Source organism: Ranitomeya imitator, chromosome 1 (assembly GCF_032444005.1).
Source record: "Ranitomeya imitator isolate aRanImi1 chromosome 1, aRanImi1.pri, whole genome shotgun sequence".
Taxonomy (NCBI): domain Eukaryota; kingdom Metazoa; phylum Chordata; class Amphibia; order Anura; family Dendrobatidae; genus Ranitomeya; species Ranitomeya imitator.
The window spans coordinates 1,125,801,173-1,125,818,637 of NC_091282.1; the positions used below are offsets into that span (position 1 = coordinate 1,125,801,173).

The following is a 17,465-nucleotide window of genomic DNA, read 5'->3' on the forward strand; positions in this document are numbered from 1 at the left end:
CACCCTTTCCTTACCCGCTGGCTGCATGCTAGCCGCAATATTGGATTGAAGTTCATTCTCTGTCCTCCGTAGTACACACCTGCGCAAGGCAATCTTTCAGCATGCATACCCACAGCATGCAGCCAGTGGGTAAGGAAAGGGTGAATCAAATACCTGAAAACTCCGCCCATATGACTGAAAATCGGTCCCGCCAAATTCAGGTGACAGGTTCCTTTAATAAAGGCGCAAATGGAAAGATGATTATGACACAAGCAAATAATGAGCAAAACATTAACAATTAAAAAAAAGGCACAAATGCAGTAATGAATCAGTGTAAATGTAAAGGAAATGCAATAAAACATTGTCCTCCACTAGCGAACCATAACTGCTAGTTTAGTCATAAGAAATATACTGGGCCCAATTCATTATTGCATCTGCTCCTATTTTTTATTGCGTTTCTAGTATTTTGTGCCAATTTTTTGAGTTCGCTTGTTTTTTCGTTTTGTATCTTTTAGTCATTTGTCACTGTGAGCGGTTTCCAGATGTTTTTGCCTGATACATTGTTCATGACTTTTCGAAAAGGCAGAAAATTTGTCACCATTTTTGTGAAACGTGACCTTTTTATGCTAAAAATTTGGAAAAAATGTTAAATAAAGACCATTTTTTTTAACTTTGTGCAAAATGTATGAACAATTTGGGTCACAAATCGGCAAAGAATACCATAAGACAAAACAAAATTTGACTTTAAAAAAAAATGTGATGAATCGAGCCTTAACATATTCTGCGGCTCTCTGTCTCCCCACACACCCACTCTGAGTATGTTTTCACTGGAACAGTTTTAAGTAACACATATTATTTTGCCTTATTCAGACTTTTTCTATTGGGGAGCTGTTTTTTATTATGTGGTAATGCAAATGTAATAATAATAATACTAAATACTCCGTTAGAATTGTAGTAATTGGACTCCATGTATACGGAGCAAATATACACACATACTGTTCACTATATTACATGCAGACTCCCGTGGACTAGCTGTATATACTAACTGAGGCCGGGATCACACATGCGAGAAACACGTCCGTGTCTCGCATGTGAAACCCAAGCTCTGGCGCCGACACTTGGGAGCGGAGCGTGCGGCTCCATTTGTTGCTGTGCGGCCGCACGCTCCGCTCTGGAGTGCCGGTGCCAGAGATTGGTTTTCACATGCGAGACACGGACGTGTTTCTCGCATGTGTGATCCCGGCCTTAGAATGAAGTACGTTATGGACCTCATTTATCCAAACTAATTCATATGTTCATTTTCTGCTCTTTTTCCTACTGCAGATTCAACACAATATCTACATTTTCACTTAATGCAATTTCCATTTTAGTAGAACCTTAAAGTCCCATTTCAGAAATATATTTTTTTAATTTCAGCATTTGTGAACTATCAGTAAAGTATGTTCAATATGTGTATTAAATACTTACCAGTTGCCACCTTCTGCTGTGTCCTGCGCTGCTCCAGTCCATCTCCTGCACTCTGTGACTACGTTTTTTTCTTGTTTGCTCACACCACTGTTCACTAGGCTTTTTTTCCATGTTTTTTCTTTATGCAAATAAAAAACTGTTTTCTTACAATACCAGTAAAAGCTAAGAGATTTCAGAAATCTCATGCTCACGCTTGTTTTTTTTTTCCTGAGTGAATTTGAGAACTACAGCGTTTTTGAAATCCTCAGCATGTCAGCTCTTTCAACATTTTTGAAGCATTATTTTTTTCACCAACAGAAAGCAATGAGAAAATGAAAAGAAAAGCTGCAAAGATGCTTTTCTCAGCATTTTTAAAGAATTTTTGTTGAATAAAACTAACTTTATTTAACATATACTGTAAACAAAGTGCACATGTAGGTAAGAAGGGAGGTCCAGCACAGCCATCTGTCGGTAAAAAATTATTACATTTTATTACTCATCCATTAAAGCTAGAAGAAGAAAAAAGATGGTGAAGAAAATGGTGAAGAAAATTATAAAAAGGAACCCGGGTGAATAGGTAAATAAGGGAGGGGAGGGTATGAGAGGAAGAGGAAGGAGGAAGAAACGTGCTGGGAGGTGGTCGCTTGTCCTGTAAAATAACTTACCCCTATACTGACCTTAAGAATGGATGCATAAGAATGGATAATGGTTGGCGTTGGCACCCTGATGGGCTGGTTATAGGGGCCGTTATATGTTCTGAAGCAGGACTTCAATCAAAACACGGGTGAGATTATTCTGTTTTTTTTTCTGATTAATGTGACACTCACCTATGTTTAACTATTAGCCTTATACCACTTTTGTGAAGCTGTGAGCCTCCAATATACGTTTTTGTGGAGAAATTTGTTGGAACTCAGTGAGTCTTATTTGAGCTGAAAAGCTAATATAACAGGGTCTGAGAGACCTCTGAGTGTTTGTGGTAATATCTGGCTAAGGGAAGTGGTACATAATTTCTCACTATACCTCATATGTCATAGATCACGTGCAATCTGAAGGTGAAGGACATTAATACAGATCCCTTCCCCTGAATGTCATGTAGTGGTAACTAGTCTGGTGACTGGACCAAGGATGTTTATGTTATATGTTATGTGTGTCTTTTTAATCTTTAAAACCAGCATATTAAAAGTTATGTTTTAAAGAATCCCCCTTTATTGCTATAGCTACAAAATCTCTTTAAGGCCTCATTCACATCAGTATTTTTTTTATCAGAAGCGTCTCCAAAACACAGAACAAGTGTCAATCTTTCAATTATATATAGCTTTTCTCTGTAAGTTGAACTCCTGGTTTTGTCATACACTGATGTAAAAAACTAACAAAATACTGATGTGCGAGTAATAATATTAATTATATTTATTTAGTGCCAACATATTCCACAGCACTTTACAATTAAGCGGGGAAATGTACAGACATTAAAAACACTATAAAGAGTCATAGAGGAAAATTGAAATCCATAAGACATCTCCAGGGAGAGGACAACCCCCCCTCAGATTGGACACATTGGGAATATAAACTAAATATAACTGTAGAAGAGCTGACACTCTAACCTCCTTTGAAGCAGAGACCTCATGCAGTGACCAGGTAATTGCACAAAGGACTATCATGGAAAAAGACAGAATCTAAGATTAGTATATTCAAGGGGCACAAAAGTGGAAAATGTAACACCTTTAGATGTAAATCTTGTTCTCTGCAAAGAAAAACTGAACAATAGCAGCTACACGTCTCCGGGGTCCTGATAGGAATATTGGGTTTTGCATTGATCAGATAATTATGGTAGGTACATGATCAGTGTAGTAGTGAAGGGACGAGCATACCACATTCACTCACATCACTGTGGAGCCATTCCAATCCCTCCAACTTAATAACAATCCAATAGATGAAGCTACACAACTTATGTTTTCTAATGGGCTGGGTGGTGGAACCACTGTGCCGAAGCCCAAGGAAGACCTGGAGGGGCATTAATAAAAGCCTCCTCTAATTCGACCATGGATATGCAGCATACGATATCGAGATCTGAGGAGAGACAAGGGAGGTGGTCCAGGTGCGACTCCAGGACAGACCTTGGTTAGGTGGCAGCTGACCCCCTAGGAATGGGTAGCTGAGGTGGCCCGAGGGAATGTCCCAATAGTCACAGGAAGATAGAATAAGACACCAGGAATCACGGATGCAGACTGGACCGGTTGATGGAGAGATGGGCACTAGCAAGTGCAGCTGGACCAGATGACATAGAGGTGTACTCTGGCAGGTGCAGCGGGACCAGCTGACGTTGAGATGAGTACTGGCAGGTGCAGTGGGACCGGCTGATGTTGAGATAGGCAATGGCAGGTGCAGCATACAGGGACTTCGGACCTCACAAGAGTGTTAGGAAACAACAACAAACAACATTGCACAGGCACATCCATGTTGGAGGGTGTGCCTTAAATAGTAAGTGTCCTCCAGCTATTGGCTGGGGACACTTTAGGGAAATGCGGATGGCCCCTTTAAGAAAGGAGAAGTGTACGTGGCGGTGACCTAAGAAGAGAGCCCAGGGACTTGCATGTGGTGCACGCACTCTGGGCACCTGTAGATCCAGAAGGAGGAGACAGAGCAGGACGGGGACACGGCGGTGAGTACGCTGGCATCTATGCAGGGGAAGAGGGACCGCAGACAGAAATACCGACACTACATGTTTGATCTCTATTTAACAGTAAAATCTTGAAAAGAAATATGACATCAATATCTACCTCCCAGAAGCTTCAGGGGTGAAGATATCATGTAAGTTGGGGATCTCATAAAATTCTAACAGACCCAGCACATGCCACAATCTGCCCCCACATGAGCTCATCAAGGGGAGGCATGTAACCTTGGGCTACTGGAATGGAGTATTTGTGTTTATGTCATTTGTCAGATCTTGGAAGGTGGAGCTTGCTGTAGATCATGTCCGTTTCTTAAGGGTACACTGCGTCTAAAGAGCACACATACTCTTGAATTTAGTTGTAGAAATCTCAGTAATATTTTGTAATCTTGCTTGTTAGCACATTATTTAGAAACAAACCCAGTCGCATGTATGGAGCAAATGTCCAATCACAGAAATACGCTGATATATTCATACTAGATGGTGGCCCGATTCTAACACATCGGGTATTCTAGAATATATATGTCGTTTATTTATGAAGATTTAAGAATAATGCAATGAATACACAGGATTTTCCAGGTAAAATATATACATTATCAGTGAAGCGGTGTTTAAATCCCGCGCCAATATCACTGATTGGTGTAGAAGATAAACTTGGCACACACTTAGTGGGATGCAGTGAGATTTTAATTAGGAGAGTACATACAGTAGACGTTTCGGTCAAACATAGACCTTCATCAATGTACTATAACAGAAAAAATAATATATATAACAAAATCAAAATAAAGTATTTACATATTACACCCATATGTGGGTCAAAGATAGGCAGATTAATACATGAACATAGCAGTGTATGGTTATGTACAAGAGCACGAGATTTATAAGAAGATAACCAAATTAAATGTCCAAACATCATAGTAAATCCTAGCATGAAGATAAGAGACGTGCTCTAACTGAGTGAGGTCAATGAGCGTGTTACTGCTATTAGTGAGACCGACGTGTCATGCAATGGACAAGTACCTACCCTCTCAAGAATCCCAGATTATAGGGGGTCACAATAGTAATAGTGAGCGGAAACCTGTGGTGGCACGAAAAAGGAATAACACAAGACTCCTATATTATACTGGCCGAGATGTGACTACAATGAGTAGTGAGGAATAGGCGTTACCTACCCTGCTTGCTGCAGTAGATAAAGGGGCCTGAGATCGGCACTATGGGGTTAAAATAATGATAGCCATAATGCAAAAGAAAGCAGGTTTACCTCACTACTCATTGTAGTCACATCTCGGCCAGTATAATATAGGAGTCTTGTGTTATTCCTTTTTCGTGCCACCACAGGTTTCCGCTCACTATTACTATTGTGACCCCCTATAATCTGGGATTCTTGAGAGGGTAGGTACTTGTCCATTGCATGACACGTCGGTCTCACTAATAGCAGTAACACGCTCATTGACCTCACTCAGTTAGAGCACGTCTCTTATCTTCATGCTAGGATTTACTATGATGCTTGGACATTTAATTTGGTTATCTTCTTATAAATCTCGTGCTCTTGTACATAACCATACACTGCTATGTTCATGTATTAATCTGCCTATCTTTGACCCACATATGGGTGTAATATGTAAATACTTTATTTTGATTTTGTTATATATATTATTTTTTCTGTTATAGTACATTGATGAAGGTCTATGTTCGACCGAAACGTCTACTGTATGTACTCTCCTAATTAAAATCTCACTGCATCCCACTAAGTGTGTGCCAAGTTTATCTTCTACACTATATGGTTTGGGCACCTACTTGAGCACCACTGATATCAGCTGTGCCTACGGTTATTATTCAATATCACTGATTGGTCATGGCCGGCCAGGCGTGACCAATCAGCGCAGCGGGGTTTAAATCTCGAGCCAATATCGCTGATTGGTCATGGCCGGCTGGGCGCAACCAATCAGCGAAGCGTGGTTCAAATCCCGTGCCAATTCGCGGCTGGACTGCACCTGTCGCTGATTGGCATGCTGGCCGGCCGGGCGCGACAAATCAGCACAGTGGGGTTTAAATCCCGAGCCAATATCGCTGATTGGTCGCGGCCGACTGGGCGCGACCAATCAGCGAAGCGTGGTTCAAATCCCGTGCCAATTCACGGCCGGACTGCACCTGTCGCTGATTGGTCGCGGGCAGCTGGTGAGACCAATCAGCGACACGGTATTTCCGTTACAGACAGACAGAATTAGACCATTATATATTAGATCCCCGATGCATTATAATTGGGCCACCATCTAGTATGCATATAAACATTGGTGCTTACATTTATGTTTTAACCTGTCCTCCATGTTATTCTCTCCCTCACAGACTGTTCTCCATGTTATTCTCTCCCTCACAGACTGTCCTCCATGTTATTCTCTCCCTCACAGACTGTCCTCCATGTTATTCTCTCCCTCACAGACTGTTCTACATGTTATTCTCTCCCTCACAGACTGTCCTCCATGTTATTCTCTCCCTCACAGACTGTTCTCCATGTTATTCTCTACCTCACAGACTGTCCTCCATGTTAATCTCTCCCTCACAGACTGTTCTCCATGTTATTCTCTCCCTCACAGACTGTCTTTCATGTTATTCTCGTTCTAGCATATGTATGTAGTTTATTTATGGACGCTGATTGGTCGAAGCCGGCCGGGCGCGACCAATTAGCGACGCGGAATTTCAGTTACAGACAAACAGTATTCATATAAACATTGGTGCTTACATTTAAGTTTTAACCTGTCCTCCATGTTATTCTCTCCCCCCCCAGACTGTTCTCCATGTTATTCTCTCCCTCACAGACTGTCTTCCATGTTATTCTCTCCCTCACAGACTGTCCTCCATGTTATTCTCTCCCTCACAGACTGTCCTCCATGTTATTCTCTACCTCACAGACTGTTCTCCATGTTATTCTCTCCCTCAGAGACTGCCCTCCATGTTATTCTCTCCCTCACAGACTGTTCTCCATGTTATTCTCTCCCTCAGAGACTGTCCTCCATGTTATTCTCTCCCCCACAGACTGTTCTCCATGTTATTCTCTCCCTCACAGACTGTTCTCCATGTTATTCTCTCCCTCACAGACGGTCCTCCATGTTATTCTCTCCTTCACAGACTTTCCTCCATGCTATTCTCTCCCTCACAGACTGTTCTCCATGTTATTCTCTCCCTCACAGACTGTCTTCCATGTTATTCTCTCCCTCACAGACTGACCTCCATGGTATTCTCTCCCTCACAGACTTTCCTCCATGCTATTCTCTCCCTCACAGACTGTTCTCCATGTTATTCTCTCCCTCAGAGACTGTCCTCCATGTTATTCTCTCCCCCACAGACTGTTCTCCATGTTATTCTCTCCCTCACAGACTGACCTCCATGGTATTCTCTCCCTCACAGACTGTTCTCCATGGTATTCTCTCCCTCACAGACTGTCCTCCATGTTATTCTCTCCCTCACAGACTGTTCTCCATGTTATTCTCTCCCTCACAGACTGTCCTCCATGTTATTCTCTCCCTCACAGACTGTTCTCCATGTTATTCTCTCCCTCACATACTGTCCTCCATGTTATTCTCTCCCTCACAGACTGTCCTCCATGTTATTCTCTCCCTCATAGACTGTCCTCCATGTTATTCTCTCCCTCACAGACTGTCCTCCATGTTATTCTCTCCCTCACAGACTGTTCTCCATGTTATTCTCTCCCTCACAGACTGTTCTCCATGTTATTCTGCCCCTCACATACTGTCCTCCATGTTATTCTCTCCCTCACAGACTGTCCTCCATGTTATTATCTCCCTCATAGACTGTCCTCCATGTTATTCTCTCCCTCACAGACTGTCCTCCATGTTATTCTCTCCCTCACAGACTGTTCTCCATGTTATTCTCTCCCTCACAGACTGTCCTCCATGTTATTCTCTCCCTCACTGACTGTCCTCCATGTTATATTCTCTCCCTCACAGACTGTCCTCCATGTTATTCTCTCCCTCACAGACTGTTCTCCATGTTATTCTCTCCCTCACAGACTGTTCTCCATGTTATTCTCTCCCTCACAGACTGTCCTCCATGTTATTCTCTCCCTCACAGACTGTCCTCCATGTTATTCTCTCCCTCACAGACTGTCCTCCATGTTATTCTCTCCCTCACAGACTGTTCTCCATGTTATTCTCTCCCTCACAGACTGTCCTTCATGTTATTCTCTCCCTCACAGACTGTCCTCCATGTTATTCTCTCCCTCACAGACTGTCCTCCATGTTATTCTCTCCCTCACAGACTGTCCTCCATGTTATTCTCTCCCTCACAGACTCTTCTCCATGTTATTCTCTCCCTCACAGACTGTCCTCCATGTTATTCTCTTCCTCACAGACTGTCCTCCGTGTTATTCTCTCCCTCACAGACTCTTCTCCATGTTATTCTCTCCCTCACAGACTGTCCTCCATGTTATTCTCTCCCTCACAGACTGTCCTCCATGTTATTCTCTCCCTCACAGACTGTCCTCCATGTTATTCTCTCCCTCACAGACTGTTCTCCATGTTATTCTCTCCCTCACAGACTGTTCTCCATGTTATTCTCTCCCTCACAGACTGTCCTTCATGTTATTCTTGTTCTAGTATATGTATGTGGTTTATTTATGAACGCTGATTGGTCGAGGCCGGCCGGGCGCGACCAATTAGCGACGCGGGATTTCGGTTACAGACAAACAGACCCTTAGACAATTTATATTCATATGTGGGCTCATATTTTTAGTCTGAATGCGATCCCAAAAAACATTGGATCGCACTCGGACCAATGTTATGCGGTGGGGCCGTGCACATGTCCGATTTTTTCCTCGGACCAACTCGATCCGAGGAAAAAATCGCAGCATGCTTGATTTGCATCTATAAATCGGATCGCACTCGGGCATGCAAGTCAATGGATCAATCAAAAAAAATTGAGTGAGGTCCGATTTTCATGGACTGATTGGAGAAGATGGAGATTTTTTTTTCATCTCATATCTGAGAAAACCGGATCACCCTGTGACCAAACTCTGATCAGAGTGTGATTACCACAATCTTCCTGATTCTCTGATGAGAGAAAATACGATTGTGTGACCGTAGCCTAAAATGCGTCCTTTCCAATCCACCCAAGAAAAACTATATTGTGTTTTGCAATATATATTGCAAAAAGGAATTTTATTTAAATGAAAATTATATGAATGATAAAATATATAGAGTATTATATAATATTTCATCAGTAAATAAAATCCTTGAGTTTTCCTCTTCCATAGAATTGGTACCCAGCTGTCCTGGGATCCTGAATGGCAATTGTATTATGGTTTATTGTCTGTTGGTCTCTCCATCACATATGTATGTGTGTATATTAGTGGAATTGTGATAACACTTCAAACATCAGAAATCAGATCTGTACTAATGGGAAGAACTCATTTGTCAGACTGCCAACCTTATGAATGAAAGAGGGCGTGGTTCAGCAGGGGGCGTGGCCTAGGAGTAGAGGCACAGGAGCTGCCAGTGCTCTGCTGTCAGTGTGTCTGTGTGCATGCTGCTGGATCTGCATCTGAGCATCCTGAGCCCTGAGTGCAGCCTGGGATTAGCCTACACACACCCTTCCAGCCATTGTGGCCCTAGAGAACTGTCCATGTGTCTGACAGCAGACTGATTCCTTCCAAGCGTCTCACTTGGGATATTATTGACCCAAAGAAGAAGAAGATGAGGAGTAAAGTGATGCTGATTGTCCTGATAAATTGCTGCTTGGTGGGAGTTCTTTCAGCTTCAGGTAAGAGATCCCCCTTTGGAATTCTGGGATGTTTATTATTATAACTTTACTTTGTTATTCTCCTGAGATCAGTTTTTCCCATTGTGTCGGAATACTGCAGATGCCAGAGAATATCTGTTTATTACGCAGGGATTTCATATCGGCCAAGCGTCCCATAAAGATGTCATTAGTTGTTGTGTGATGGGAACGCTTTCCCTCCAGTATATTCCTAACTATGATCCATGATCAATAAAAACACCAAAAACGTGAGCACAACTTCCCATGGATCTAAAAGATTTCAGTTGATTCCATCTGGTTACTTTTGTGGCGAAAAGGGAACAATTATTGATAAAATGGCATCTATTGCAAGGAAAAGTGATTAAATCTATGATCAGTGCTAGTAGTAAGAAAAAAAGTGTTTGTTTTTTTTTAATAGTCACACCGAGTGAAAACGTAATAAATTAAATGTCTGACTGTATAGTATGAGATAAGGTCCATCCATCTGCTTAAGTCACAGAAAATATTATAGTTTGCCAGATAAAAGCGGTGTGTTCGTAAAAATGCCTCATTGTATGGGAAAAGTTTCCAAAACTTTTGTATATTTGACAATTTATGCAAAAACTTTTATGCATGTTATGTCCAAAATAGCAGATCCCAAAAAGCGTTTTCTCAGCATGTTTGATATTACATGGGGACTCTACCGTACCTCTCTATGCCTCTAAATTCATGAAGAGATATATGGAGGTGTTTTATGCAGGTGCAGGTATATGTGACATTTTAAAGTAAAAATTGCTTCATTGCTCTCTTTTATTGCTACATTTTGTTTAATATTTCTTTTTCAATTACAATGTTAAATTGTCTATGGAACTTGCTTACTCTGCATCATTAAGTTATGGTGAAAATATATAAATATTCTTAATCATTGATCTGCAACATGTGGCTATTCCGTTGTGAACCTACAACACCCATCATCCAATAAGTAGAACTCTACCTAGCGCTTACTTGCTGAAAGCAGTCGTTTCTGATTAGCTGTAATGTGACAACTTGCAGACCACCATTATATATGAATATATAGTACCACTCCACTCATGTATGTAATTTTGGTTGATGATGACTAACGATGTCTCATGTATCATCGTTATCACCGCACCCTTACTGGAATATTAGGCAACTTTATGGGATATTGCGCCGTAAATGTGCAAGTTGTTCGCTTGTGACTCTACACAATGGAAGACAGGAAGTGCACACTGGAACAATGCAACATCATTGATATCTCATTAACACTAGATTAATTAGTGCTTGTTGGCACCATAAGTTTCCAAATAGCGAGCAGAACACTTATGATAGTATTTTAGCACTGATGGTGGGGGAGTGAGATCGTCAGATGGGGGCTACCACATTTTAATGTCACAAATCCTTTCATAAAGACCTTGGAACTGCCCTGGCAGAATAACAGGAACTCCACCCAAGGTTATGAATTGATATGCTAGCGTTTTACCTCTGGGCCATCTGCGCTATCTTCCTGTTATGATAGTTATAGTTACAAATAAATTATTTTCTACTGAATGATCTATGCAATTAAGTTTTTTTAATTAATACTATTATTTTATAGTATTACCTTACATAATTTTACATTACATTGTTCTTTTTTTCTTTCCAGATACCCCCATTTTAAGTACTAAGAATGCCAATCTCTCCATAGCTTCAAACCATACACTAAATATTACTTGCAGGTATGCTACATTGTGTTCACGAAAATTGACATGAAAGATGTGATCATCTGTATGTTACTTTTTACACTCTGTCCTGAGTCGTTACAGCTTAATAGTTTTTATTCTACTTTTTGATACATAGATAAATTAATCAACAGCTGAAAAATTCCAACGCTGGAGTTAAGACATCTTTGATCAGTGGATGTTTGAAATGGTTGAAATCAGCTACTTCAGCAGATTTCTACCTAATATGTGTGACTAGCAGCTACACGATGTTCCAAATTGTTATGCAAATTACATTTTTCTTGGATTTTCCTAAGTGGTTGGTGCAAATGACAGTCAGTCTAATAAAAGTCATCACCCGTTAGAGTATACATCGAATGTTATTGAAGAAACCTCCCAATGATAACAGTATAATCTCCAAAATGAATAAAAACTCAAAATGCACTGTTCCAAATTATTAGGCACAGTAGAATTTCTAAACATTTGATATGTTTTAAAGAACTGAAAATGTTCATTTGTGGAATTTGCAGCATTAGGAGGTCCCATTCACTGAACAAAAAAGCTATTTAACTCCAAAACATCCTACCAGTCCAAGTTATATGTTAACATAGGAACCCTTCTTTGATATCACCTTCACAGTTCTTGCATCCATTGAACTTGAGAGTTTTTGGAGAGTTTCTGCTTGTATTTCTTTGTGTGAAGTCAGAATAGCCTCCCAGAGCTGCTGTTTTGATGTGAACGGCCTCCCACCCTCATAGATTTTGTGCTGGATGATACTCCAAAGGTTCTCTGTACGGTTGAGGTCAGGGAAAGATGGTGGCCACACCATGAGTTTATCTCCCTTCATGCCCATATCAGCCAATGACTCAGAGGTATTCTTTGCAACATGAGATGGTGCATTGTCATACATGAAGATGATTTTGCTCCTGAAGGCACGTTTCTGCTTTTTATACCATGGAAGAAAGTTGTCAGTCAGAAACTCTATATACTTTGCAGATGTCATTTTCACACCTTCAGGAACCTTAAAGCGTCCTACCAGCTGTTCCCCCATGATTCTGACCCAAAACATGACTCCTCCACCTCCATTCTGACATTGCAGCCTTGTTGGGACATGGTGGCCATCCACCGACCATCCAATACTCTATCCATCTGGACCATCCAGGGTTGCTTGAAACTCATCAGTAAACAAGACTGTTTGAAAATTAATCTTCATGTATGTCTGGGCCCACTGCAACCGTTTCTGCTTGTGAACACTGTTTAGGGGTGGCCGAATAGTAGGTTTATGCAGCACAGTAAGGCTTTGAAGGATCCTACACCTTGAGGTTCGAGGCACCAGCAGCTTCAAATAACTGTTTGCTGCTTTGTAATAGTAGCTTGGCAGCTGCTCTCTTAATCCAATGAATTCATCTAGCAGAAACCTTCCTCATTATGCCTTTATCTGCATGAACTCTGTCTGTGCTCTGTTTCAGTCACAAATCTCTTCACAGTATAATAATCACTCTTAAGTTTTCGCGAAATATCTAATGTTTTCATACCTTGTCCAAGGCATTGCACTATTTAACGCTTTTCAGCAGCAGAGAGATCATTTTTATTTCCCATATTGCTTGAAACCTGTTGCCTGCTTAATATTGTGGAACATCATTTTTAAGTAGTTTTCCTTTCATTAGAATTACCTGGAAAACTAATTATCACATGTGTTTAAGATTGATTTCAGTGATCCATTGAGCCCTGAGACACAATAACATCCATGAGTTTATTTGAAAAACAAAATAATTAAATCTTTATGACACTTAAATACAATTTGCATAATAATTTGGAACACAGTGTAATTGTGGATGATCTTACTGCTGGCAGCCTCAGCACTCGGGTGTTTTTGATGGGCATCAGTGAACTCCTGAACGGGGGGACTGAGCTCTTGCCGTTCCCTAAATGAGAGACTTTTATTAATCAGTTGAACATGTCATAACAGAGGACAATGTTTAAAGTAAAGTAGAGATTTGCAGAAAGTAGTGATCCTAGATTTTACCAAAAGCATTGGATTTGTTGCACTAGTTTCCCCTGCGTACTTGGACAATGTCCTGTGAAAGTGGAAATAGCTCAGTCATGTATAACTCATACTCACATTATACATATACATGGTCTTAGACGTTACATATTTCAGCATTACACATCAAGTCATTATCGATATCTAGAATTGTATAATTTGAAGGAGAAGATTTTATGTAAATATTAATTCTCTATTTTTCAGTGGGGAGCAACCAGTGGTTTGGTCATTGCCGGGTCCTGTTGATAGCCGCCTGTCACTCTTTGTGTGCAATGAAAGTGTCTATTGCCAGACAATTGTTGTATCCCAGTTCACTGTTAATGACACAGGAATGTACAAGTGCTACTATGAAGGCAGCAGTAGTGTCTCCAGGGTTCACGTGTCCATTGGTGGTAAGTGCATACATGTCACTAATATAGTTTACAAAATAAAGAAAAGGAGCACAGATTAAAATAAACTCCTGGAGCAGAGCTGCCAATGGTTTGATCCAAAGAACAACAAAATGGCAAGAGAAGTAGAACTTCAGTTCCACTTTGTGATTAAATGTAGCATTTGGTGAATAAAGGATTGTGAATTCGAAGGCCGGCTTCTTTCTACTTTTGTTAGAGTACATGAAGATAGACTTTAAATGGGCATTCTGATTGGAAGAAGTCATCACTTATCCAAAGGAACATACTCTAATACCCTGCCATTGCTCTGGATAGGTGATAATTTCTAGAATGGTGGGGGTCTGACTGGTGAAACCCCCACTGATCGCCAGAATGAGGCACTTTTATCACCACTACAATGGAACAGCAGTGTGCATGCTTAACCACCAATCGATTCATTTTCCATGGGAATGCCGAAGCGCTGTATTGGGCTTTTTACAGCAGTTTCATGGAGAATGAATGGAGTAGCTGTCATAGATGTGCAACGGGAATAAAAATGCTTAATTGGGGTTATCAGTGGTTGTACCCCCACTAGAAGTGACCACCTACGTTGTGCATAGGTGATGACTTCTACCAACCAGAATAAATCTTAAAATCTTGTGTCTGTCTTATAATGTTTCCATTTAACGTACAGTTGAGTGAGATGTATTATTGCACTTTACCATACACAATGCTCAACTAGTCATCATAACCAGTGATAGGGAAAAAAAGGAGAGGAAACAACCTAAGACATCTGTTATGGCTGGCAATCAGGCAACACAGCGTGCAGTAATCAGCGCACATACAGAGATCTGGCAATAACCAAAAACAATAGGACGAGCTCTGAGACGTGGAATCTCTGTAGACTGCAGTACCTGATCTATCCTCACACAACTATAAGCAGCAGTGGATTGCGCCTAACAACTACCTATGCAACTCGGCACTGCCTGAGGAGCTGACTAGCCTGAAGATAGAAATACAAGCCTGACTTACCTCAGAGAAAAACCCCAAAGGAATAGGCAGCCCCCCACATATAATGACTGTTAGCAAGATGAAAAGACAAACGTAGGAATGAAATAGATTCAGCAAAGTGAGGCCCGATATTCTAGACAGAGCGAGGATAGCAAAGAGAACTATGCAGTCTACAAAAAACCCTAAAACGAAAACCACGCAAAGGGGCAAAAAGACCCACCGTGCCGAACTAACAGCACGGCGGTGCACCCCTCTGCTTCTCAGAGCTTCCAGCAAAAGACAATAGCAAGCTGGACAGCTAAAAACAGAAAACAAACTAGAAGCACTTATCTAGCAGAGCAGCAGGCCCAAGGAAAGATGCAGTAGCTCAGATCCAACACTGGAACATTGACAAGGAGCAAGGAAGACAGACTCAGGTGGAGCTAAATAGCAAGGCAGCCAACGAGCTCACCAAAACACCTGAGGGAGGAAGCCCAGAGACTGCAATACCACTTGTGACCACAGAAGTGAACTCAGCCACAGAATTCACAACAGTACCCCCCCCTTGAGGAGGGGTCACCGAACCCTCACCAGAACCCCCAGGCCGACCAGGATGAGCCACATGAAAGGCACGAACAAGATCTGGGGCATGGACATCAGAGGCAAAAACCCAGGAATTATCTTCCTGAGCATAACCCTTCCATTTGACCAGATACTGGAGTTTCCGTCTAGAGACACGAGAATCCAAAATCTTCTCCACAATATACTCCAATTCCCCCTCCACCAAAACAGGGGCAGGAGGCTCCACAGATGGAACCATAGGTGCCACGTATCTCCTCAACAACGACCTATGGAATACATTATGTATGGAAAAGGAGTCTGGGAGGGTCAGACGAAAAGACACTGGATTGAGAATCTCAGAAATCCTATACGGACCAATAAAACGAGGTTTAAATTTAGGAGAGGAAACCTTCATAGGAATATGACGAGAAGATAACCAAACCAAATCCCCAACACGAAGTCGGGGTCCCACACGGCGTCTGCGATTAGCGAAAAGCTGAGCCTTCTCCTGGGACAAGGTCAAATTGTCCACTACCTGAGTCCAGATCTGCTGCAACCTGTCCACCACAGAATCCACACCAGGACAGTCCGAAGACTCAACCTGTCCTGAAGAGAAACGAGGATGGAACCCAGAATTGCAGAAAAATGGAGAGACCAAGGTAGCCGAGCTGGCCCGATTATTAAGGGCGAACTCAGCCAACGGCAAAAATGACACCCAATCATCCTGGTCAGCAGAAACAAAACATCTCAGATATGTTTCCAAGGTCTGATTGGTTCGTTCGGTCTGGCCATTAGTCTGAGGATGGAAGGCCGAGGAGAAAGATAGGTCAATGCCCATCCTACCACAAAAGGCTCGCCAGAACCTCGAGACAAACTGGGAACCTCTGTCAGAAACAATATTCTCAGGAATGCCATGTAAACGAACCACATGCTGGAAGAACAAAGGCACCAAATCAGAGGAGGAAGGCAATTTAACCAAGGGCACCAGATGGACCATTTTAGAAAAGCGATCACAGACCACCCAAATGACCGACATTTTTTGAGAAACGGGAAGGTCAGAAATGAAATCCATCGAAATATGTGTCCAAGGCCTCTTCGGGACCGGCAAGGGCAAAAGCAACCCACTGGCACGTGAACAGCAGGGCTTAGCCCTAGCACAAATTCCACAGGACTGCACAAAAGCACGCACATCCCGTGACAGAGATGGCCACCAGAAGGATCTAGCAACCAACTCCCTGGTACCAAAGATTCCTGGATGACCGGCCAGCACCGAACAATGAAGTTCAGAGATAACTTTACTAGTCCACCTATCAGGGACGAACAGTTTCTCGGCCGGACAACGATCAGGTTTATTAGCCTGAAATTTCTGCAACACTCTCCGCAAATCAGGGGAGATGGCAGACACAATGACTCCTTCCTTGAGGATACTCGCCGGCTCAGATAACCCCGGAGAGTCGGGCACAAAACTCCTAGACAGAGCATCCGCCTTCACATTTTTAGAGCCCGGAAGGTATGAAATCACAAAATCAAAACGAGCAAAAAATAACGACCAACGGGCCTGTCTAGGATTCAAGCGCTTGGCAGACTCGAGATAAGTCAAGTTCTTATGATCAGTCAATACCACCACGCGATGCTTAGCACCCTCAAGCCAATGACGCCACTCCTCGAATGCCCACTTCATGGCCAGCAACTCTCGGTTGCCCACATCAAAATTACGCTCAGCAGCAGAAAATTTCCTGGAAAAGAAAGCACATGGTTTGAACACTGAGCAACCAGAACCTCTCTGTGACAAAACCGCCCCTGCACCAATCTCAGAAGCATCAACCTCGACCTGGAACGGAAGAGAAACATCAGGTTGACACAACACAGGGGCACAGCAAAAACGACGCTTCAACTCCTGAAAAGCTTCCACGGCAGCAGAAGACCAATTAACCAAATCA

General features: G+C 42.1%; 1 protein-coding gene across 1 annotated transcript in view; it reads left to right on the forward strand.

Moving 5' to 3' along the window:
* The first annotated feature begins 9,616 nt into the window (after positions 1–9,616).
* Positions 9,617–17,465, forward strand: part of KDR (kinase insert domain receptor) — a 39,583-nt gene continuing 31,734 nt past the window's right edge. Inside the window, exons 1-3 of the mRNA XM_069744463.1 lie at positions 9,617–9,868; positions 11,508–11,580; positions 13,811–13,998. Of these exons, the coding sequence (XP_069600564.1) occupies positions 9,802–9,868; positions 11,508–11,580; positions 13,811–13,998 (328 nt within the window). The 5' untranslated portion in view covers positions 9,617–9,801. The remainder of the gene's footprint in view (positions 9,869–11,507; positions 11,581–13,810; positions 13,999–17,465) is intronic.